Consider the following 23,026-nt stretch of genomic DNA (forward strand, 5'->3'; position numbering starts at 1 on the left):
CTAGACCTCTTCATCCATCTCTGAATGGGGACAGAATGGAAGCAGCGGCTGTGGATCAGGTCAGGGGAAGCAGCCTTGTGGGGACAGAGGCCGAGGGGTGGAACAACGTCCTAGCTCAAGGAGTGGTGATGAACAACAGTGTTGTCTCAGAGGAGGACATTTCCCTTCTTCTTTTAGGGTGCAGTGTGCTTTGAAGATGTTGCTGTTTGTTTCACGGACGAAGAGTGGGCGTTGCTGGATCTTGACCAGAGAGCGCTGCATAAGGACGTCATGGAGGAGAATCGTGGGATCGTGGCCTCTCTCGGTAAGGCCCATGTGGGATCATAATATCTGTTTTTAAATTCAAAACAGCTCTCTATGATGAACCTCATATATTTTCACAGAATTCAACAGTGACCCTTACAACACCTGGGATTTTAATATTCCCACCATTAACCTTGAACAGTAAATTACTGTTTTTTCTGTGAATGATCTTCCTCCAGTTGCAGCTTCTTAAACAAGTATTCTGGTCTGAACTACCCAGACCCTTTTGACTGTAAACTTCAGAGTCATTAGGGAAGTTGAAGTAGCTTCTGTCTAAAGTATTTCTATTTTTGTTTTTCCTTCTATAAGCTTTTGGTTGACAAAAGAGAAGACTGACAAATCTGGAAATGGCAGATTGTTCTGTGTTTATGTATTTTTCTTTGTGTGTTTTTGTATTCCTTTTTATGCACAATAATAAAAGAATAGTAAAAATAGTATGTATATATAAAAAAAGAATAGTAACAAAAATGCAAAACAGAAAGAAATTTAGAAAACCATTAGAAGGGGTTGAAGGAAGTCTAAGGCTGTCAAAGCCTAAGATTTATTATGTGGTTTTTGAGCTGTAATGTTGGAAAATATGTGCAACTAATATGTGCAATTAATAAAAATAATATATATATTTTAAAATATATATCACAGGTTCCCCTAAGGATGTCAATTGAACCCCGTGAATAAATGCACCCAACCCCTTAGTAAAACCATCCATCTAAACTACTTGCGTTATGCCTCTATTACCAATGTTAACAACTATTCCTCATTAATTTCTCCCTGAGACTCTAATCCATTTCTCTTCATTGCAGATGGCGAACGACTGGAAATCAAGAACAAGGGTGACCATGACAAAATGGAGAAGCCGTATCAATATCTTGAATGTGGAAAAAGTTCCCATTCTACTTCCCATCAAAGAAATGCCATTAGGAAGAAACCATATCAGTGCTTGGAATGTGAAAAGAGCTTCAGTACAAGCTCCTCTCTGAGTTCCCATCAGAGAATTCATACAGGGGAGAAACCCTATCAGTGCGTGGAATGTGGAAAGAGCTTCCGTAAGACCCACCATCTCACTTCCCATCAAAGAATTCATACAGGAGAGAAACCTTATCAGTGTGTGGAATGTGGAAAGAGCTTCAGAAAGAGCTCACATCTCACTGCCCATCAAAGATTTCATACAGGGGAGAAACCCTATCAGTGTGTGGAATGTGGAAAGAGCTTCAGTCAGAGTGCCCATCTCACTTCCCATCAAAGAATTCATACAGGGGAGAAACCCTATCACTGTGTGGAATGTGGAAAGAGCTTCAGTAAGAGCTCTCATCTCTCTTCTCATCAAAGAATTCATACAGGAGAGAAACCATTTCAGTGTGTGGAATGTGGAAAGAGCTTCTGTCGGAGCACCGATCTCACTTCCCATCAAAGAATTCATACAGGGGAGAAACCCTATCAGTGCTTGGAATGTGGAAAGAGCTTCAGTATGAGCTCCCACCTCAGTTCCCATCAAAAAATTCATACAGGAGAGAAACCATATAATTGCTTGGAATGTGGAAAGAGCTTCCGTCGGAGCACCGATCTCACTTCCCATGTAAGAATTCATACAGGGGAGAAACCATACGATTGCTTGGAATGTGGAAAGAGCTTCCGTCGGAGCAGTGATCTCACTTTCCATCAAAGAATTCACACTGGGGAGAAACCCTATATATGCTTAGAATGTGGAAAGAGCTTTATTCAGAGTGCCCATCTCACTTCCCATCAAAGAAGTCATACAGGGGAGAAGCCATATCAGTGCTTGGAATGTAGAAAAAGCTTCAGTACGAGTTCCCTTCTTACTTCCCATCAAAGAATTCATACAGGGGAGAAACCCTATCAGTGCATGGAATGTGGTAAGAGCTTCCGTCGGAGCACCGATCTCAATTCCCATCAAAGAAGTCATACAGGGGAAAAGCCCTATCAGTGCTTGGAATGTGAAAAGAGCTTCAGTACGAGCTCGCTTCTCAGTTCCCATCAAAGAATTCATACAGGGGAGAAACGCTATCAGTGCATGGAATGTGGTAAGAGCTTCAGTACGAGCTCCTATCTCACCTTCCATCAGAGAATTCATACAGGAGAGAAACCCTATCAGTGTGTAGAATGCGGAAAGAGCTTCAGTATGAGCTCCTATCTCACTTCCCATCAAAAGATTCATACAGGGGAGAAACCCTATCAGTGTGTAGAATGTGGAAAGAGCTTCAGCTATAGCTCCCATCTCACTTCCCACCAAAGAATTCATACAGGGGAGAAACCTTATCAGTGCAGGGAATGTGGAAAAAGCTTCAGTACGAGCTCCTATCTCACTTTCCACAAAAGAATTCATACAGGGGAGAAACCGTATCAGTGCAGGGAATGTGGAAAGAGCTTCAGTACGAGCTCCTATCTTACTTTCCATCATAGAATTCATACAGGAGAGAAACCCTATCAGTGCAGGGAATGTGGAAAGAGCTTCAGTAAGAGCTACCATCTCACTTCCCACCAAAGAATTCATACGAAGGGCAGAAAAACCCTTCATAATACCACTTTAGTCGCCAGCCAGATATGTGCCTCTTTAACCAGGTCTTTGGCCGATTGACATCTAATGCCTTTTTAAAATGTTTGGAGGGGGAGTGTAAGGTGTTTTTTGTGTATGCGTATTTTCGTTTTATTATATTGTGTTTTTATTTTGTAACCACCCTGAAACCTGTGGGTGTAGGCTATGGGAGGCAACTCCTAGAGGCCATGGGGTCTTTGCCCCCTCCCATTATAAAATATTTTAGGGGGCTGGATTTCCAGTTCCAGTCTGCCTTAATGCCACTCCCACTATAGCGGTGATCGTTAGCAAAGAATAAACATGGATGATTTGAGAGTAATTTTCCTTGCAAGCTCCCCCCAGGACCCGGGGGGAGTTAGCTTCACTCACAGATCATCTCGTTACCTGGCTCTTGCTCCGGCATGGAATCCGAGCGGCAGGGAGGCGCTGAGTGCAAAAGCACTTTGCTTATCTGTAACCCTCCTACGCAGCCATTAAGAAGCAGAGGGAGTTCAGTTTATTAGAATAAATTTAGAACTAATATACAGACACATGCTGTAAAATATGGGAAAATATCATAAACTGCTAAATTGAAAAATTGTCCAGTAGCACTTTAGAGACCAACTATGTTTGTTCTGAGTATAAGCTTTCGTGTACATGCACACTTCTTCAGATACACTGAAACAGAAGTCACCAGACCCTTAATTTGAAACAGCTACAGAGCCATAATGATTCAAACTGGAAAGAAGACTTCCTTCGATGTAAAATATGGTATGTAACGCAGCTCCTGTGAACCAGAGAATGAATCAATCTGCGTTCACACTTTTAGCCCGAAAGTCAGCATACCTTTTGGGGCTCCGTTGCTTGGAAAACACCCGCTCTCGGTGTCCAGCCGTCTGTTCAGCTTCTGGCTGCAATGCCGACGTTGACTTCTTTCCCTTGGTGCAGAGGATGGCACACGATCCATCGACCTCTCACCTCTCATGCTGATTCCCATGGATCAGATAACCAGCGGCTTCTGCTACCAGTTGTCGGAATTCAAGCCTTAGTCAGAGGAATTGGCCACTCTCCAGGTGCCCGGCTTGAGTTCCTTGTTGATCTCCCCCGTCAGCGGCTCCCGGCAAGACAAGGCGAGATCTCTATCGGCGATCCTCCTCAAACGTGAGAAGAACACACCATCCCTCCCCTGCCATCCCCAGGGAGGGGAGAGAGACAGACAGAAATGTATTTACATGCCTTTATTTCTGTCTTTCCAGCAGTACAGAGAAAACGTGTCTGCACTCTCTTTACATCAACAGCAGAGAGAGAATAACTCCTCCCATGTACTTCCAGTACAGGTCAGATGACACTCTGAGCTAACATCCGGTGCTCAGTGGTGTGAATAGACTGTTCCTTTGTTCCCACGGTACAGTCCCAAAACATCAACATCCTGTTTGGCTTTCCAGCCATCTGGAGCACTCAGCCAGCATTGCTCCTTTTTCGTAACAGCCTTTACCCTCTCTTTGTATATATCATGTTTGCTACATAAATGATTCAGCAAAACCCCTTTGAATGCTAACAAACTGATAAAAGGCAAGAGGAGAATGGGATTATACTTACAAATTACAACAGAAAATAGAACTGTGTGAGAAAATTGAAATGAATTTAAAACATTGAATTTCCACTGTATTGCAATGGGATGACCTGGATTTTGAGCTTTGAAGATGCCAGATCATAATTGAGAGAGTTGGACAAGAAGCTGTAGGTGGAATCTTGCTAGAGATTTGGCAGGATGCCAAATTACTCTCTATCTAGACTCAATAACAACAACAAAAAGGTGGCGTGTGACACAGTTGAAATTACAGCTTCATTCTCTGGGAACAAAGGAAAAGAGCAGAAGTATCGATGCTGTGCAGGACATGGTGGAGAAGAGGAAGGATGAAGAAACATGGATAAAATAAACATCATACGCAGGAAATATATGGGATACAGAACTCCTCTTGCAGAAATAAAATTTAACAAATGTGTTAATATGAATAGAAGTAAAAAACTTTGAAGCTGCCGATAAGGGATTAAGATCAAGACTGATTATAATTGGATTAATTAAGATTTCAGAAGCAGGATGAAATAAAATTATCTCACCTTGAAATCTACCATGCAGGAGGCCACACAAAATGTATAATTTGCTTTATAATTGATATATATTTGAATTGTAATTTGAGATTGATAAATGCTGTTTACATCAGATTTATTTTTTTAACAAAAACAAAATAAAATTTCAGGGGGCCACTCCCCTGTTGATAGGCATTGCCATTCTAATGGTGTGCCTGCATCACATCCTGTGATTGATTATGCGAGGTGGGGCTTACCTGCCCCCCCCCCCCAATAATTTATTCAGGTTGGCAGTCCTGGTATAGGATAGTATACAAATTAAATAAATACATAAATAATATTAGATCATCTTGGTCATCTTCCTTTGTACATGTTCCAGCTTGTCAATATCCTTGTTTATTCTCATTTTTAAAATTTATGTGCCCTTCATCTGAAGATTTCACAGTGGTTCACAACATAAATATACAGGTTGAAAGCATGGGTTTCTCAGAAACAAATTAAGCCAGAGAAGTCTCTCTTTTAGGGATGGAGTTACAAACTTTGTTGATTAGGTGACTAGAGAATTTGGACATAATATGCAAGAAGCACATGTAGCAAGAAAACAGAAAAGTCTTGATGAACAAACAACTTTATATCATCAGACAAAACTAAAAAAAGAGGTGCAGTAATTTATGCAAAGAATAAATATAACCCCTCTGATTTCCCGCCTTTCCTGTACACGTGCCTCTTGCCAAACACCAATAGATAACGCCGCCTTGGTCAGCTCATCCATGGATCTCGGTCAGGGTCCCCTGGAGGGCTCATTCTTAATGTCCAAATTTAAGCCTGCCCTAAAGAGAGCCAGCATGGGTTCCGACAACAAATCCCAGTCCAGCTTGTGCACCAGCATTGCGAACTGTGACCAATAGCTGCAAACAGGGATAATAATAATAATAATAATAATAATAATAATAATAATAATAATTTATTATTTGTACCCCGCCCACTCTGGGCGGCTTCCAAAAAAATATTAAAATCCTCTAATACATCAAACATTAAAAGCTTCCCTAAACAGGGCTGCCTTCAGATGTCTTCTAAAAGTCTGATAGTTGTTGTTCTCTTTGACATCTGATGGGAGGGCGTTCCACAGGGCAGGCGCCACTACCGAGAAGGCCCTCTGCCTGGTTCCCTGTAACTTGGCTTCTCGCAGTGAGGGAACCGCCAGAAGGCCCTCGGCGCTGGACCTCAGTGTCCGGGCAGAACGATGGGGGTGGAGACGCTCCTTTAGGTATACTGGGCTGAGGCCATTTAGGGCTTTAAAGGTCAGCACCAACACTTTGAATTGTGCTCGGAAGCGTACTGGGAGCCTCTGTAGGTCTTGTTATGTGGTCTCGGCGGCCGCTCCCAGTCACCAGTCTGGCTGCCGCATTCTGCATTAGTTGTAGTTTCCTGGTCACCTTCAAAGGTAGCCCCACGTAGAGGGCATTGCAGTAGTCCAAGCGGGAGATAACCAGAGCATGCACCACTCTGGCAAGACAGTCCGCAGGCAGATAGGGTCTCAGCCTGCATACCAGATGGAGCTGGTAAACAGCTGCCCTGGACACAGATTTAACCTGTGCCTCCATGGACAGCTGCGAGTCCAAAATGACTCCCAGGCTGTGCACCTGGTCCTTCAGGGGCACAGTTACCCCATTCAGGACCAGGGAATCCTCCACACCTGCCCGCCTCCTGTCCCCCAAGAACAGTACTTCGGTCTTGTCAGGATTCAACCTCAATCTGTTAGCCACCATCCAACCTCCGACAATCTCCAGGCATTCACACAGGACCTTCACCGCCTTCACTGGTTCTGATTTGAAAGAGAGGTAGAGCTGGGTATCATCCGCATGAACACCCAGCCCAAACCCCCTGATGATCTCTCCCAGCGGCTGCATATACCATATTTTTCGCTCTATAGGACGCACTTTTTCCCCTCCAAAAATGAAGGGGAAATGTGTGTGCGTCCTATGGAGCGAATGCAGGCTCCCTGGCTTCAGCGATAGCAAGGCAAAGCCTCCGAAGCCTGTGCTCCGGAGGCTTCGCGTTGCTTCGGCTGAAGCCAGGAGAGTCTGCTCTTTGAGGCTGGCGGTGGGGAAAGCAGTGCTTCCCCCATCGCCAACCCCAGAGGATGGGGGGCAGCGGGGAGGCGCTACTCTCCAACCCTCCTGTGGGCTTTTGCGGGAGATGGGGGAATTCCCCCACCTCCCGCAAAAGCAGGCAAAAGCTGCGCGCTCTTTAAAGGGGCTCTGTGGCTTCTGCTGGCTTTTCTAGGAGGTGGGGGAATTCCCCCACCTCCTAGAAAAGCCCGCAGGAGCCGCGCACCCTTTAAAGAGCGAGCGACCCTTGGGGGCTTTTCCCCAAGGAGGGAGAAGGGACTGACTGGCCGTTTCAGTCCCTTCTCCCTCCTGCGGGCTTTTGCGGGAGATGGGGGAATTCCCCCACCTCCCGCAAAAGCAGGCAAAAGCTGCGCACTCTTTAAAGGGGCTCTGTGGCTTTGCTGGCTTTTCTAGGAGGTGGGGGAATTCCCCCACCTCGCAGAAAAGCCTGCAAGAGCCGCACAGCCTTTAAAGAGCGCGCAGCTCTTGGGGGCTTTTCCCCAAGGAGGGAGAAGGGACTGACTGGCCGAGTCCGTCCCTTCTCCCTGCTGCGGGCTTTTGCGGGAGATGGGGGAAGTCCCCCACCTCCCGCAAAAGCAGGCAAAAGCCGCGCGCTCTTTAAAGGGGCTCCGTGGCTTTGCTGGCTTTTCTAGGAGGTGGGGGAATTCCCCCACCTCCTAGAAAAGCCCGCAGAAGCCGCGCACCCTTTAAAGAGCGAGCGGCTCTTGGGGGCTTTTCCCCAAGGAGGGAGAAGGGACTGACTGGCCGTTTCAGTCCCTTCTCCCTCCTGGTCGAAAAGCCCGCAGGAGTCACGCGGGGCTCCTGTGGGCTTTTGCGGGAGGTGGGGGAATTCCGCCACCTCCCGCAAAAGCAGGGAGAAGGTCTTGGAGTAGCGCACAGGCTGCGTGCAGCCTGTCCACTGCTCCCAGAGCTGCGGGGGGGGGGGGGGAATCATATTTTTTCCTTGATTTTCCCCCCTCAAAACTAGGTGCGTCCTATGGTCCGGTGCGTCCAATCGTGCGAAAAATACGGTAGATGTTGAAAAGCATGGGGGAGAGGACAGAACCCTGAGGCACCCCACAAGTGAGAGCCCAGGGGTCTGAACACTCATCCCCCCCACCACTTTCTGAACACGGCCCAGGAGAAAGGAGCGGAACCACTGTATGACAGTGCCCCCAGCTCCCAGCCCCAGGGATCCCTGCTTGAGGGTCAGTAGCTCCTGCTGTGTGACATCCCCCTGAATTTCACTGGTGAACATTGCGTCCATCACCTCATAAAATTTCCCCAAGTCCTGGAGGGCATCGTTTCCCACCTCTATTAAGTGTCTCACTCATTCCCGGGCTGCCCCTTCCAAATGGGAAACTATGAACGCCACCCTCTCCTCATCATTAGCAAATTCCCTCCTTTGTAAGTCCAGGCATATTTAATCTCAGTCTTAAAGGCAAGGTATTCTTGAGGGTTCCCACCAAAATTGCTCACCAGAGATGGTACTTTTCTCACCACCGGAGCTGCTCTGATTTGCTGGTCCTGCACTCTGCGCTCCTCCAGCCTCGCTGAGAGCTCAGCGACGTGCGCTTCCAGCTCCACGTTCCGCTGCTACGTTCCACGCCACCTCTTCCCCAGCACTTCTGCCTGTAGCCCCTCTGCCCGCTGCTCTTTGCTCCTCCAGACTCCCAGTATCCTCTTGATCCATCATACCGCTCTCCACTGCTACATGGGAGCAACCGCAATGACTACCGGATTGTTGTCAGATGTGGGTGGTGGTTGCTCGTGAGTAACCAGGTGGGATTCCGACCTGTCTTTTACAGGTTTTAGTGGTGCAAACTATTTACAGTGCAGAAACACAAAGTTCATGTCCATCTTAGTCACTTGCAGAATCCGGGAGTGGCCCCTTCTGGCTTCTCCCCCAGCATAAGAACTTCGGTACCCCAAGCCTCCACCTCCCTTCCTTACGTTTCACCCCTCTGTGCAGGCTGGGCAACGGAAGGGGTGTACGTCTCTCCTGGTCAGCCTGGCTATGTGAGGTGCTGGGGCTCTCCACAGCATCCTCAACCCCTTTCCCCACTTGGCTGGTCCCTTCCCTCTCTCCTTCACTGGAGGTGTGGCTTTCCCCACCGCTGGAGGAGGAGCTGCTCCTCAGGATCTTTGGAGACACTCTGTATCCCAACTGCTCCCCTGCTTCCCTCCCCTGTTCTGATGGCAGTCCCCTGACACCAACTAACTTTGCAAAAAAACAGCAAAAATCCTGAAAGACTATTTTGAATTAAATTTGAATCAAGGGTCCGGGATACAAGTAAAGCAGTGGTGATAGCTTTCTTTATTCAGCAAAGTGCATATCAAAAAAAGGTTACAAAAGGTAAAAAGAAATTTTGAAAGAATTGATTAGAAATGAAAAAGAATTGATAAAAAACCCCCTGAAAATATTCAATAAAACGGAATGTAAAAACGTTACAAATACAATTCTCAATGTTAGTGAACCAAGAAATTGAATGGAAGATTAAAATGCTAAGGCAGAAAAACTTTGGATTTGCAAATAAACCAGGGAAACTACTTGCCTGGCAATTAAAAAAAGAAACAGTGACAGACTGTAATAAATAAATTGAGAATAGAAGGCAAAATAGTAGATAACCCGAAGGATATTAGAAGGCAATTTGTAAAATATTATACAGAGCAATATCAAGCTGGTAAAGAAAATAAAGATATAATTGAAGAATATTTAAAGCAGAGTAAGTTACCAAAAATTCTGAAGGAGAAAGTTATTTGAATGCACCAATAACAATACAAGAGGTGCAACAAGGAGTTAACCATTTAAAATTAGGTAAATCGCCAGAGCCAGATGGTCTATCAGCCAAATATTATAAAAATAACTACAAGACTTTCTGATACAACCGTTGAAAGATGTAATGAATAAAATATTGAACACAGGGAAAATTCCAGATTCATGGAAAGAGGCATACATAAAATTACTTCCAAACAAGACACAGATTTGCTTTCAGTAAAAAATAGGCCTATTTCTCTGCTCAACAATGATTATAAATTATTTGCTAATATTATGGTGAATTGTTGTTAAAAAAGTTAATTCATCAGGATCAAGTTGGCTTTCTTCCTGGCCAACAGACGAAGGACAACATAAGGAATATAATTGATATAATGGAATATCTGGAGGTCAGGAATGAAAAGCAGGCTGCTTTGATGTTTGTGGATGCAGAGAAGGCCTTTGACAATGTGCCTTGGAAAAAATCTATGGAAATGGTGAATTTTGGAGAACCATTTTTAAGAGGAATTGATGCAATTTATACAGATCAGCAGGCAATGCTGATAGTGTATAATGTAGTATCAGAAAAGTGTAAAATTACAAAAGAGACAGGACAGGGTTGCCCCTTGTCATCATTATTGTTTATTTTAGTATTAGAGACCCTGGTGAGGAACATAAGATTTAATGAAGAAATAAAAGGTATAACAGTTGGGTGCAAAGTGTATAAATTGAGAGCATTTACAGACGACCTTGTAATAACTGGAAAACCCGTTGGTAAGTATACCAAGGGTATTAGATAAAATATTTGAGTTTGGGCCAGTAGCAGGATTCAAGTTAAATAAAAATAAAACAAAAGTATTGGTGAAAAATATGACAGAACAAAATAAAAATAAACTACAACTAGCAACACAATTGACAATTAAAAAAGGCGAAGTATCTGGGAGTATGGCTAACTGCTAAGAATATAAACATTTTAAAGGATAATTATGTAACAACGTGGAATGAGACAAAGAAAAATGTGGAGATCTGGGGAAGGGTGAATCTATCACTTTGGGAAAGAATTTCAGTTATGAAAATGAATGTATTGCCAAGAATGTTGTTTATATTTCAAACAATACCCATGGTCAACAGAGAGGGACACTTCAAACAATGGCAAAAAGATATTTCCAAATTTATCTGGCAGGGCAAAAAACCAAGGAGTAAATATAAACTATTAACAGATACCAAAGAAAGAGGTCGCTTCTCTCTGCCAGATTTGAAATTATATTATGAGGCATCATGTCTCTGCTGGCTACGGGAGTGGATAATGTTAAAAAATACAGACAACTTAGACCTTGAGGGTCATGGTAATATATTTGGTTGGCATGCACATTTATGGTATAAGAAGACCAAAGTGCAAAAGGATTTTTGAATCATTTGGTAAGAAAAGCAATTTATGGAGTATGGGAAAAATATAAAAACCTGTTAGAACAGAAAACACCATGGTGGCTTTCACCAGTGAAAGCTATATCTCTAAAAAAGACTAATGCTAAATGTGAATGGGCAACCTATCAAAAGTTATTCATAGAAGTAGAACAACTGAAATTGAAAAGTTTTGAAGATGTAAGAAAGTTGGTTACAGATTGGTTGCAATAGCATCAATTAAATGATGTGTTTAAAATAGAACAATGGATTTAGTACAGAAATTTCAAGGTTTGAAAAAGACTTATTGGAAAATAATGTGAAGCTACTTTCTGAAATGTATAAATTGTTGCTAGAGTGGCATACAAAAGATGAAGAAGTCAAATTGTAGCAGGTGTTTAATCAGTAATGATTAAACACAATATATTGGGCATAATATCCAATTTTCATCTTGGAAAAAACTGGAGGGAGGACTTGAAATTTACAGCGTTCTGTGCGTTGAAGGAAAATTATATGAAAATGATGTATTGGTGGTATTTAACACCTGTAAGAGTAACAAAAATATATAGAACTGCTTTAAATGTTTGCTGGAAATCGTCATCAGCATTTTATTTTATTTATTTATTTATTTTAAAGATATTTATTAAAATTTTCCATTTTATACAAACCACAAAGAAAAAGAAAGAAGAGAAAAAAATTAAAAAGAAAAAATATTAAAAACACATAAATTTCATATCATATTTTCTAATAACATATTTCCCTGACCTCCTCATACCTCCCCTTCTTGTATTCCAGTTCAAATTGTTCATCCAGCAAATCCTTATCTCCTAGCATTACAGCTATAAACCTTATTTTCTATCCATCTTTTTAAATTATTGTAACTTATACTTTAACTTATGTACAAAAAAGAACTATTTTTTCATATTCTTTTGTACCATTGCAGTTGATGTCAGTCATCATCAGCATTTTTAATTTGTATACCATCTTTCTATCTTATAATACTCATGGCGGTTTACAAACTGAAGAAACAAAAAATGTACATCTTATAACAATCTAATGCAATACAAAAATGAGATAATAAAACATAACTTTAAGATAAGCAACCTACAGCAAAAAAGTAGCATTCAACAATCATTAGAATAGTATAAAATAATAATATCAGCATATAAAAGTGAAACAGAAATTCAGTCTTAACAGTTACAATAAATAATTTCTAAACTATAATAAATAAAGCAACGGCAAGCCACAGTACGTAAAATAATACGATGGAAATTGAAAAGCAGAGACTGGGGGGGGGGCAAGGCAGGTGGAAGGAGGCCTTGCCTGATGGAGTCTCTCCCCTCACAGGTCTCCCTCCAGGAACAGCTCCTCATGAGGAGTCCTAGGGCCAGAGAGGGAGCAAGGCAAGTGGAAGAAGTCCTTGAGTCAGGGAATCCTCCATGATGAGATGAGATATTTGTTTGAATTTAAATTTGTTATGTAAAATTTGCTTTAAAAATTGTTTTTTTTTAAAGACTCCAACCAGTAATCATGGGAAAATATGGTGTGATCTTTTAGAGTGCAGTGGTACCTCGGGTTAACTACTTACGGTAATTCGTTCTGGAGGTCTGTTCTTAACCTGAAGCACCACTTCAGCTAATGAGGTCTCCCGCTGCCGCTGTGCCGGTGGAGCACGATTTCTGTTCTCATCCTGAAGCAAAGTTCTTAACCCGAGGTAATATTTCTGGGTTAGCGGGGTCTGTAACCTGAAGCGTCTGTAACCTGAAGCATATTTAACCCAAGGTACCACTGTAATCAAATGAAACTTTAACACATGGCATGATGAAAGTCTGCAATTTCATCAGGGTAAGGTATTTGTTGTTTATGGTTGTAACCATTGCTTTATTTAAAATTATCTTTTCTACCATGAAAATAAATAAAAGCAATTTTTTTAAAAGGAGGTGCGGAAATCATATGTACTATTGCATTAATCTGCTTGCATGTGTTGAGTGTTATTTGGAGACTGTTGTTGTTGTTTAGTTGTTTAGTCGTCTCTGACTCTTCGTGACCCCCTGGACCAGAGCATGCCAGGCACTCCTGTCTTCCACTGCCTCCCGCAGTTGGGTGAAACTCATGCTGGTAGCTTCGAGAACACTGTCCCACCACCTCGTCCTCTGTCGTCCCCTTCTCCTTGTGCCCTCCATCTTTCCCAACATCAGGGTCTTTTCCAGGGAGTCTTCTCTTCTCATGAGGTGGCCAAAGTACAGTGGTGCTTCGCAAGACGAAAAGAATCCGTTCTGCGAGTCTCTTCGTTTAGCGGTTTTTTCGTCTTGCGAAGCAAGCCCATTGACGGATTAGCGGATTAGCGCTATTAGCGGCTTTTAGCGGCTTATCGGCTTAGCGGCTTAGAAAAAGGGGGGGGGAGGAAAAAAACCCCGCAGGAACTCGCAAGACATTTTCGTCTTGTGAAGCAAGCCCATAGGAAATTCGTTTTGCGAAGCACCTCCAAAACGGAAAACTCTTTCATCTAGCGGGTTTTCCGTCTTGCGAGGCACCACTGTATTGGAGCCTCAGCTTCAGGATCTGTCCTTCCAGTGAGCACTCAGGGCTGATTTCCTTCAGAATGGAGAGGGTTGATCTTCTTGCAGTCCATGGGACTCTCAAGAGTCTCCTCCAGCACCAGAATTCAAAAGCATCCATTCTTCGGCGATCAGCCTTTTTTATGGTCCAGCTCTCACTTCCATACATCACTACTGGGAAAACCAGAGCTTTAGCTATACGGACCTTTGTTGGCAAGGTGATGTTTCTGCTTTTTAAGATGCTGTCTAGGTTTGTCATTGCTTTCCTCCCAAGAAGCAGGCGTCTTTTAATTTCGTGGCTGCTGTCACCTTCTGCAGTGATCATGGAGCCCAAGAAAGTAAAATCTCCCACTGCCTCCATTTCTTCCCCTTCTATTTGCAAGGAGGTGATGGGACCAGTGGCCATGATCTTTGTTTTTTTGATGTTGAGCTTCAGACCATATTTTGCGCTCTCCTCTTTCACCCTCAATAAAAAGTTCTTTAATTCCTCCTCACTTTCTGCCATCAAGGATGTGTCATCTGCATATCTGGAGTCTGTTACTGCCAGTTATTTCATATTATCTATGTGTTTCTGTGTGTTCAGCACACATGATTGCAGGTGAGACTGAATAAAAGACTTCCTAGGAAATTCCCATTGACTGCTTCTGTATTGTTTCAAATGTGACTTCACTTACAGATAAGAACAAATCATATTCATTGCTGACAAATCATACCATCGTCAGCTCATGAATTTTCACCCCAACAAACCCTGCGCTTTACATGAGCAGTTGCTTTCTTCCCATTTCTTAGGTGGAAATAACTGATAATGAAAAGGAAGAAGGGAGATAGACCCTTTCCCTCAACCTTTGGGGATCTGGGGAGCTTCATTTCACCCCTTAGTCCTGAGCCAGTGTGGTGTAGTGGTTAAGAGTGGTGGACTCCTGGAAGACGCAAGAGCTACCCACACTGGAAGAATGGCAGATGAAGGTGATAGACTACATGGGTTTGGCAGAAATGACGAGCAGAATCCGAAACCAGGGAAGAGAAGCAGCGCAAGAAGAATGGAAAAAATTTAAAGACTATTTAAAGAAATATTACAAAATTAATGAAAGTTAGAATGATGCTGGACTGGAAAGTAAATGGTTACTATTAGCTATGGTTAAGACAAGGAGAATAAGGAAGACTAGTCTAAATTTAAATTAAAATAAGGGAAGATTTGCTGAACAATCGATAAGAATTTGGAATACAGAAAAGGGAGGCATGAGGAAGTCGGGGAAGAAAGGTATAAGAAATTAGGATATGAAATGATACATGTTTTTTGTTCTGTTTTTGTCTTTGTATGTTTATGTATGTTGTGTTTATATGGGAAAAAATAAAAATATTATATAAAAAAAAATAAGAGTGGTGGACTCCTAATCTGGGGAACTGGGTTCGCGTCTCCGCTCCTCCACCTGCAGCTGCTGGGTGACCTTGGGCCAGTCACACTTCTCTGAAGTCTCTCAGCCCCACTCACCTCACAGAGTGCTTGTTGTGGGGGAGGAAGGGAAAGGAGAATGTTAGCCGCTTTGAGACTCCTTCGGGAAGTGATAAAGCGGGATATCAAATCCAAACTCTTCTTCTTCTTCTCCTGAAACCTTGGCAGATGTGGAGTTTTTGCTCACACACGACCATCACATAAAAATTAATCTTCTTTTAAAATGGTATTGCAGCGCTAAAAAGTCTCAAGAAAGCAACTCCTGTAGTAGCTGGCATCTTAGAGAGCCCAATGCCACTCTGCCAACTGTCTCACTCCCAGATAACTAATCTGGAAAGCTGTCCTGTCATCTCTTGCAAGGACTTCAGTGTCCCTTGAATTAGCAGTTCAGCATTTCTGGAAAGGGAAATGATACACTTTTGTATATTAGCATAAAAAGCATGCATAAGAATTATTAGACAGAAAAAGCATGCACAAGAAAGTATTACTCATTTATGATGAGAATAGGATTTATTTATTTTGAACTTCGCTGGGTTCCTCCTTGGCAGCCAGTATGATTCTTTCAGCAGGGCTAGAACTCAGGACCCGCTGCCTTGAGGGACACATAAGAGCAGTTGGGCAGGGGGAAGGTCTCCCTTGGGAGGTGGTGGACTCTCCTTCCTTGGAGGTATCTAAGCAGAGATCGGACGGCCATCTGCCATGGATGCTTTAGCGGAGATTCCTGCATTGCTGGGGGTTGTAATAATAATAATAATAATAATAATAATAATAATAATAATAATAATTTATTTATATCTCGCCCATCTGGCTGGGTTTCCCCAGCCACTCTGGGCGGCTTGCAATAAAACACTAAAATACAATAACCTATTAAACATTAAAAGCTTCCCTCAACAGGGCTGCCTGTTTGGGGAACTAGACCCGGCCCCCTCTTGCTTCGGGTTGGACTAGATGACCCTGGGATCCCCTCCTATCTCTCCACTCCTGAATTCTAGGAGGAGCTTCCTTGCCTCCTGCAAAGCCCTTTTCCCTGCAAGCTCTTCCTCTGGTTTCTGGCCAAGGGAGGGAGATGCTCAGAGTCCAGCCAAGAGCCTCACCCCCAAAAGGATATCTGGGCATTGGCGTAGCCGGTGGGGGGGGCAACTGCCCCCCAAATCCATAAGAAAAAATGAAAATGTGAGAGAGGGCTGAGCGAGGGAGGACTCGGCTTGGCAAGGGTTAAAGGGAAGAGAGCTGCCTTCCTAGAGAGGACAGGAAGCAAGAGGGGGCTGGTCCTCCAGAGCCAAGGCCCCTCCCTCCCCAGTCCTTTCCTGCAAGGAAGGGGGGGTGTTGCTTCGGTGTCTCTCCTGCAAGGGCTGCCTCGCTGTCCCCCCCCATCTGGTGAGTCTCCTCTCCCCCCCCCCGGAGGGTGCAGTGGGGAGACGGGGAGGGGGTCGTCCCAGGGCTGCAGCAGGGGAGGAGGCCTGGGGGGCCAGATCTGCTCCTGCAGAGGGGGGGAGGTCAGGGAGGAGAGGGTCCTGCCAGGGAGGGGCCAGGTCTGCCACGCTCTCTTTCCTGGAGATCAGAGGATCCCGAAATCATTTGGCCCTCCGCCCCCCCCCTTTCAGAAAACTGACTCCCCCGAAATCTCCCTTCTTCAAACAAAGGAGTCCCTGGGACTTTAACTCTGTGTGACGTCACTCAGCGTCATTGCACAACAGAGGAAACAGGTGCAAATGGTTTTCCAAAGCTGGACGAGGAGATGGGACTACCCGCCCCCCCAAGAAAACCCCCACAGGGAGGGAGGAAGGAAAGGTGGGAGAGAAAGGAGAGGAGTAAAGAGAGGGATCCCAGCCCAGAGCCTGGCTGCTGCATTGCAGACCAGTTTCCCAGTGTCTCCCAGGGCAGCTCCCCACGGAGGCCACTGCAGCAATCCCCTCGCACCCAGAGCAGGGCATCCCAGGACCACATCCTCTCTCTCCCAAAGGGATTGTAGCTGGCAAAGCAGCCGGAAATGGGCGCTGCTACTCACTGAGCCTCCAGGGACCTTAGCCTAAATTTCAAGGGAGATGTATTTGGCCCCACCCACTTGGCCCTCAGGTGGTTGACCAGATACATTCCTGGCCCTCGGAGCAAAGAAAAAGGGACCCCACCCCAGGAGTCTGTCTGGAGAGCAGCAGAGAGACCAAGTGCAAGAAAAGGAGATGGAAGCAGGGGAGAAATGTGCCTGGAAGTGGGGGTGGGGGGAGAGCAACTCCTGAGGACCCCCAAGTGAGGACCCCCACTAGAGCCAAGCATCCATTATTCAAAAGATACAAATGACTCCCTTGCCAGTCAGTTCTGACTTCATGAATTGACTGGGAGGCAGCAGAAACCAGGCTGATTCATCTCCCAGAAATCCCTTCCGTTGCCTCGACATTTTGCATTGCAATCTTCCTTCTAGGGGGGCTAGAGGCTGCTTCCTCCTATTCCTCCTCCTCCTCCTTTTTCTCCTGTAGTACTTCTGCTGTGTGTGACACGGGTCAGCATCATTGCACAACAGAGGAAACGTGTATGAATGGTTGCTCCAAAACCTCTTCCTTTGTTTCCCTTCTTTCTTTCTCCTTATTGGCAGAGGAGGCCAGCCAAGCAGATCAAGCCAAGCTTTATGAGGAGCTGGGTATGTTTAGTTGGAGAGGAGGAGACAGAGAGGAGGTAGGAGAGCCATGTCACCTGGGGGTAGGATTCCAACCAGTGGCTTCAAGCTACAAGAAAGGAGATTCGGACTCAACACTCCTAGTCATTTTTCACGAGGCACCAATGACTCCCTTGTCAATCAGTTCTGACTTCATGTATAGACTGGAAGGAAGGAGGAACCAGGCTGAGTCCCCTCACATTAATCTCTTCACTTGCCTCCACATTTCCACAATCTCCCTTCTAGAGGCCTACATCCTCCCTCCTCCTCCTCCTCCTCCCCCCCCCCTCCTCCTCCTCCTCCTTTTTAGAAAGATAGCTCAGAGTCTGGGCTGTGGTACAGTCCTACCCTGGTTCCCAGCAAGACTCATCCGTGCTTGCTCAGGGAACCTTTTTCTTCTCCTGACATTGTACAACTTTTGTAACAGAACAATGTATTTGCTTTGTAGGATTTGCTAGAGCTTCTCATTAAGACAGACAGAGTTTTAAAAAGATCAAAGGGTTCCTTTTGATCTCTCAGAGGCTTCCCGAGAGCACAGATGGATGAGCAAGACTCAGCTGGCCCTGAAGCAGGAAGAGGCCATGCCATCCAAACTGGGAGCAGTGGGGGATTCTGGGAAAACTCTGTGCAGAAGATCCTGGGTGAGGAGGACACCCTCCGCTCAGAGGTGCAGAGCCAGCAGTTGAGGCGGTTCTGTTTCCAGGAGGCCAAAGGACCCCGAGAGGTTTGCAGCCGACTCTACCACCTTGACCGTCAGTGGCTGAAGCCGGAAAAGCACACGAAAGCTGAAATGCTGGACCTGGTGATCTTGGAGCAGTTCCTGGCTGTCCTTCCACTGGAGATGGAGAGCTGGGTGAGGGACTGTGGAGCGGAGACCAGTTCCCAGGCGGTGGCCCTGGCCGAAGGTTTCCTCCTGAGTCAGGCAGAGGAGAGAGAGCAGGCAGAGAGAAAGCAGGTGAGAGAGACTTTCCTCTGGATACTCCCAAGGGGCTCCAAACAGGATGGATAACATCCCATAATGACCTACTGATGGCCTATCCTTTTTCTGGGGAGGCATCCATGGAATGAGATCTAACACTCTTAAAGTTTTTTTCTTTTTCATTCTCTTTGTTATATTTCTCACCTTTCTCTGTTTTGAATCCTTGTTGGTCTTTCAGGAAAATGATCATTTTGCAGAAATGGACCTGGATTCCTGTGAGGCAGAGAGGCCTCCGTTGGACACCAGAGAGACACCACTGGGTAAGGTGAATGGTGGGTTTTCTCCTTTTGTTGGTTTCCCAACTAATCTGTGGGTTCTTTTCATCTTGTTTTTTTTTGGGGGGGTGACTGTTGGGGCCAAGGGTCTAGAACAGGGGAGACATATTTCTGCACAACAAACATATGAAACATATGAAACAAATGTCCAACTGCACTCAGCAGGTAAGGCTTTCTCAATGGCCCATTTGTAGTTAGAGATGCCCTGTTTCACCTGTGAGAGAAGCAGGCACTCCTGGCGTCCTGATTACCTTTTTTCTCTTGCAGGAGACAGAATGATGCCGACAAGACTTCCTGATCCGTTTTTTCATGGGGACAGAAGGGAAGCAGCGGCTGTGGAACCAGATCAGGTCAGGGGAAGCTGCCTTGTGGCAACAGAGGCCGAGGGATGGAGCAATGTCATGGACTGGTTGGGCACAGAGGAATGGTGGGAGGAAGCAGCTGGGGAACCAAGAAGGGAGGACGTCTTAGAGACCAAGGATTGGAGGTGGAAGAAGGATGAGGGGGAAGAGGGAGAAGCCTGGGAAGAGAAGGTGTCAGAATCTGAATGGGTAACAGGGCTTAGTGAGCTGGGAGACTCTGTGGCAGAATGCAGTGCAGAATCAGAGGCAGAAGAGGGAGGAGGCGAGTGGGAGGAGGGAGGTTGAGAGGCAGAGGTGAGTCAGGAGAAGGAGGAGCCACCATTGGCTCCTTCTTCTGCTAGAAGCCACCCTCCCTGATTGTGTCTCAGAACCAGGAGACGTCTGACAATGGAGGAGCAAAGGCAGGCTGCACATTGGCGCACTGCTCAATCGCTTGCAAGAAACCCCAGAGAGGAGGGGAGTTAGAAAGCTGTGGGGAGCTGGAGGCCTTCACTCTCAGCAACTGATTTCGTGGAGGAAGACCCTGACATGGAATTCGACTCAATATTGATCCAGAGCAGAACTCCAATATATAGTTAGCAGATTGGCACTGTCCATAAGAAATCCAGTTGCAGCAGACTTTACTTACATAACATAATAAGTCTAAACCTTAACAGTCAGCATACTTTGTACAGAACACCAGAAGGAAGAGAGAGCGAAAGAGAAAGAGGCTCCTTCTGGCCTCTTATTATTGTCAGCCTGACCTTGACAGAAGAGATAAGAGAACCACTTTAAACCAGCTGTACTCAGCTTCTCTGAAGGAATAACCCAAACATCAAGAACCTTCTGCTTATTTCTCTTATGCAGACAAGCTTCCAGAACCCTCTTGAATTAATCAGAATAGGAAAGAGATCAATGCTTTCTGCACTAATACAGTGGTGCCTCGCAAGACGAAATTAATTCGTTCCGCAAGTTTTTTCTTCTTGCGAGTTTTTCGTCTTGCGAAGCACGGTTTCCCATAGGAATGCATTGAAAATCAATTAATGCGTTCCTATGGAGACCGCTTGCCAGGCTGGCGGTGCGGAGAAGGGCTTTTCTCCCCACCGCAAGCCTTCAGGAAAGGTACGGGAACAGAGGGGAAGGCGCGCAGCGCTTCTCCTCTGTTCCGGGGGCTTGCGGTGGGAGGAGGGTTTTTCCTCCCCACCGCCAACATTCAGAACAGCATTCTGAATGTTGGCGGTGGGAAGGAAAACCTTCCTCCCACCGCAAGTCTTCAGGACAGCCATCCGAAGGCTGGCGCGGGGAGAAGGTCTCTCCGCCCCACCGCCAGCCTTCGGAGGAGGTCCGAGGACAGTGGGGAAGACGCGCTGCGCTTCCCCGCTGTCCTGGAGATTTCCCTATGGGCTTTCGTCTTGCGAAGGAAGCCCATAGGGAAATTCGTCTTGCGAAGCGCATCGAAAAACGGAAAACCCTTTCGTCTAGCGGGTTTTTCGTCTTGCGAGGCGTTCGTCTTGCGGGGCACCACTGTAAATGCAGACTCACAATCCCCCCATTTATTAAGTGCAGGAAGTATTGATATGCAAAACACCTCTAGAAAAACACTGCATGTACATTTTCCTTCTACAAGAATAAATCCTAGCCTTTGGTTGGTAGACCAAAGACTAAACAGTCTGACCAGATGCTTCTGTGAGCAGCAGAACAACATCCTGACTCCTAAAAAACCAACTCACGTTTTTCAAATGTAGTCCCTCACATTATAAAACAAAACAGTACCTATGAAACCTGACACAGTTAAGGAAAAGACGCAACTTACTCATCAAAACAGCTGTCTTATATACCTTACCTTACGTTACCTTATCTTAAACTCCACTCAAATATATAAACCAAGACCTGAAAACATCACTTCATAGCAAACCTCTCCAACAAAATACTCAACAGAGCACCTCTTTACAAGACCACTTAAGCAAACTACCTAATCTTACTTTTCATATACCTCCACACTAAAGAAACTTCCACCTAGACAACTAGTCCATTAATTGATTGACAATGCAAACTGACAGACCCTCAGGGAATGAGCTGCTCTTCTCATTAGGCCTGAAACTCAGCCAAGTCTGTGAATATCATGCTCTTGCTAAGAAAGAGTTAACTCCAGCTGTGAACTGTGGGATTTCCTGCCCATATAACTCTGTCATACCAGTCTTCTGAATGTTGCCAGTAGGATTCATCTGCAGTTGCTGTTTTTATGGAATCCTAGAGTTGAAAGGGACCCCAAGGGTCATCAAGTCCCACCCCCTGCATTGCAGGGGTCTCAGATCCTCCAAGACAGATGGCCATCCAAACTAGGCTTCTTGTATTTCTTTATTCATCACTGAATGCTAAAATAGGCTTCTAAGCAGCGGACAGACGATAACAAATAATTTCCAGGATTCACCTAGCCAGCCCTGTCCACTGCAAAATGGGGCCTGCCCCCCATTCCTCCCCCTCTCCATGCCCCCATGAACCCCTTGAATTTGGCTCTAGGGCATTGGGAGGGAACCTTCCCAGAACAGCACACGAGGAGAGGAGAAAGTGGATCCTTCCATTGGGGAAACTGGAATGCTTGCGTAGGCAGAATGACTTGAAAAACACCAGGTGGAGTAACACCTATTTGCACAAAGACGAATACCCATAATTAAAACGCAGAATTAAATAATTCCATTAAAGTGTTAAAATAAGCAACCATAATTAACATGTACAGCAAAGCAATCCTATTGAAACAACACTGCAATTTACAGGAAGGAAACAACATAACATTGTGTAGCAGATCATATTTCTGCTGTCTCAGAGGAAGACATTTCCCTTTTTCTTTTAGGGTCCAGTGTGCTTTGAAGATGTCGCTGTTCGTTTCACGGACGAGGAGTGGGCATTGCTGGATCCTGACCAGAGAGCTCTGCATAAGGACGTCATGGAGGAGATTTGTGGGATCGTGGCCTCTCTTGGTAAGGCTCCCTGTGGGATCATAATATCTCTTTAAATTCAAAACAGCTGTCTGTGATGAACCTCATATATTTTCACAGAATTCAACAGCGCCCCATACAACACCTGGGATTACAATATTCCCACAAAAAACCTTGAACAGTAAATTACTGTTTTTTCTGTGAATGATCTTCCTCCAGTTGCAGCTTCTTAAACAAGGATCAGGCTGGTCTGAACTATCGAGGCCATTTTAACTGTAAACTTCAGAGTTGTTAGGGAAGTTGAAGTAGCTTCTGTCAGGTTTTCACTTTTTGTTTTTGCTCCTGTCAGTCTTTGGTTGTCCAAAGAGAAGAGTGATGTTGGAAACGGAAGGGATTCCATAACCGTTGCTCTCCGCCAACCCAAGCGTGGGTTGCCTGACAAAGGTGTTTGGCTGTTTTAAAATGTGAACTGCTGCGTTAGGGACACGGGTGGCGCTGTGGGTTAAAACACAGAGCATAGGACTTGCCGATCGGAAGGTCGGCAGTTCGAATCCCCGTGACGGGGTGAGCTCCTGTTGTTCAGTCCCAGCTCCTGCCAACCTAGCAGTTCGAAAGCACGTCAAAGTGCAAGTAGATAAATAGG

The 23,026-nt window shown here is 45.2% G+C and overlaps 2 protein-coding genes across 6 annotated transcripts in view; both read left to right on the plus strand.

Moving 5' to 3' along the window:
* Window positions 1–23,026, plus strand: part of LOC310760686 (uncharacterized protein) — a 57,872-nt gene that overhangs the window by 31,329 nt on the left and 3,517 nt on the right. The window contains exons 1-4 of one of the 5 annotated variants that reach the window (XM_083609661.1): window positions 18,306–18,807; window positions 19,010–19,103; window positions 19,374–19,456; window positions 22,299–22,425. The exons of 1 other annotated variant lie outside the window; for it this stretch is intronic. In XM_083609661.1, the coding sequence (XP_083465787.1) occupies window positions 18,391–18,807; window positions 19,010–19,103; window positions 19,374–19,456; window positions 22,299–22,425 (721 nt within the window). In that variant the 5' untranslated portion in view covers window positions 18,306–18,390. Of the gene's footprint in view, window positions 1–71; window positions 305–18,305; window positions 18,808–19,009; window positions 19,104–19,373; window positions 19,457–22,298; window positions 22,426–23,026 lie in introns of those variants that run through there. 3 more of the 5 variants (XM_083609662.1, XM_083609663.1, XM_083609665.1) reach the window with 3 other exon arrangements.
* Window positions 1–23,026, plus strand: part of LOC310760877 (olfactory receptor 51G1-like) — a 166,317-nt gene that overhangs the window by 9,315 nt on the left and 133,976 nt on the right. The window lies entirely within an intron of this gene.

The sequence above is a fragment of the Podarcis filfolensis genome (assembly GCF_964270895.1).
Source record: "Podarcis filfolensis genome assembly, chromosome: 4".
In the NCBI taxonomy this organism is placed as follows: domain Eukaryota; kingdom Metazoa; phylum Chordata; class Lepidosauria; order Squamata; family Lacertidae; genus Podarcis; species Podarcis filfolensis.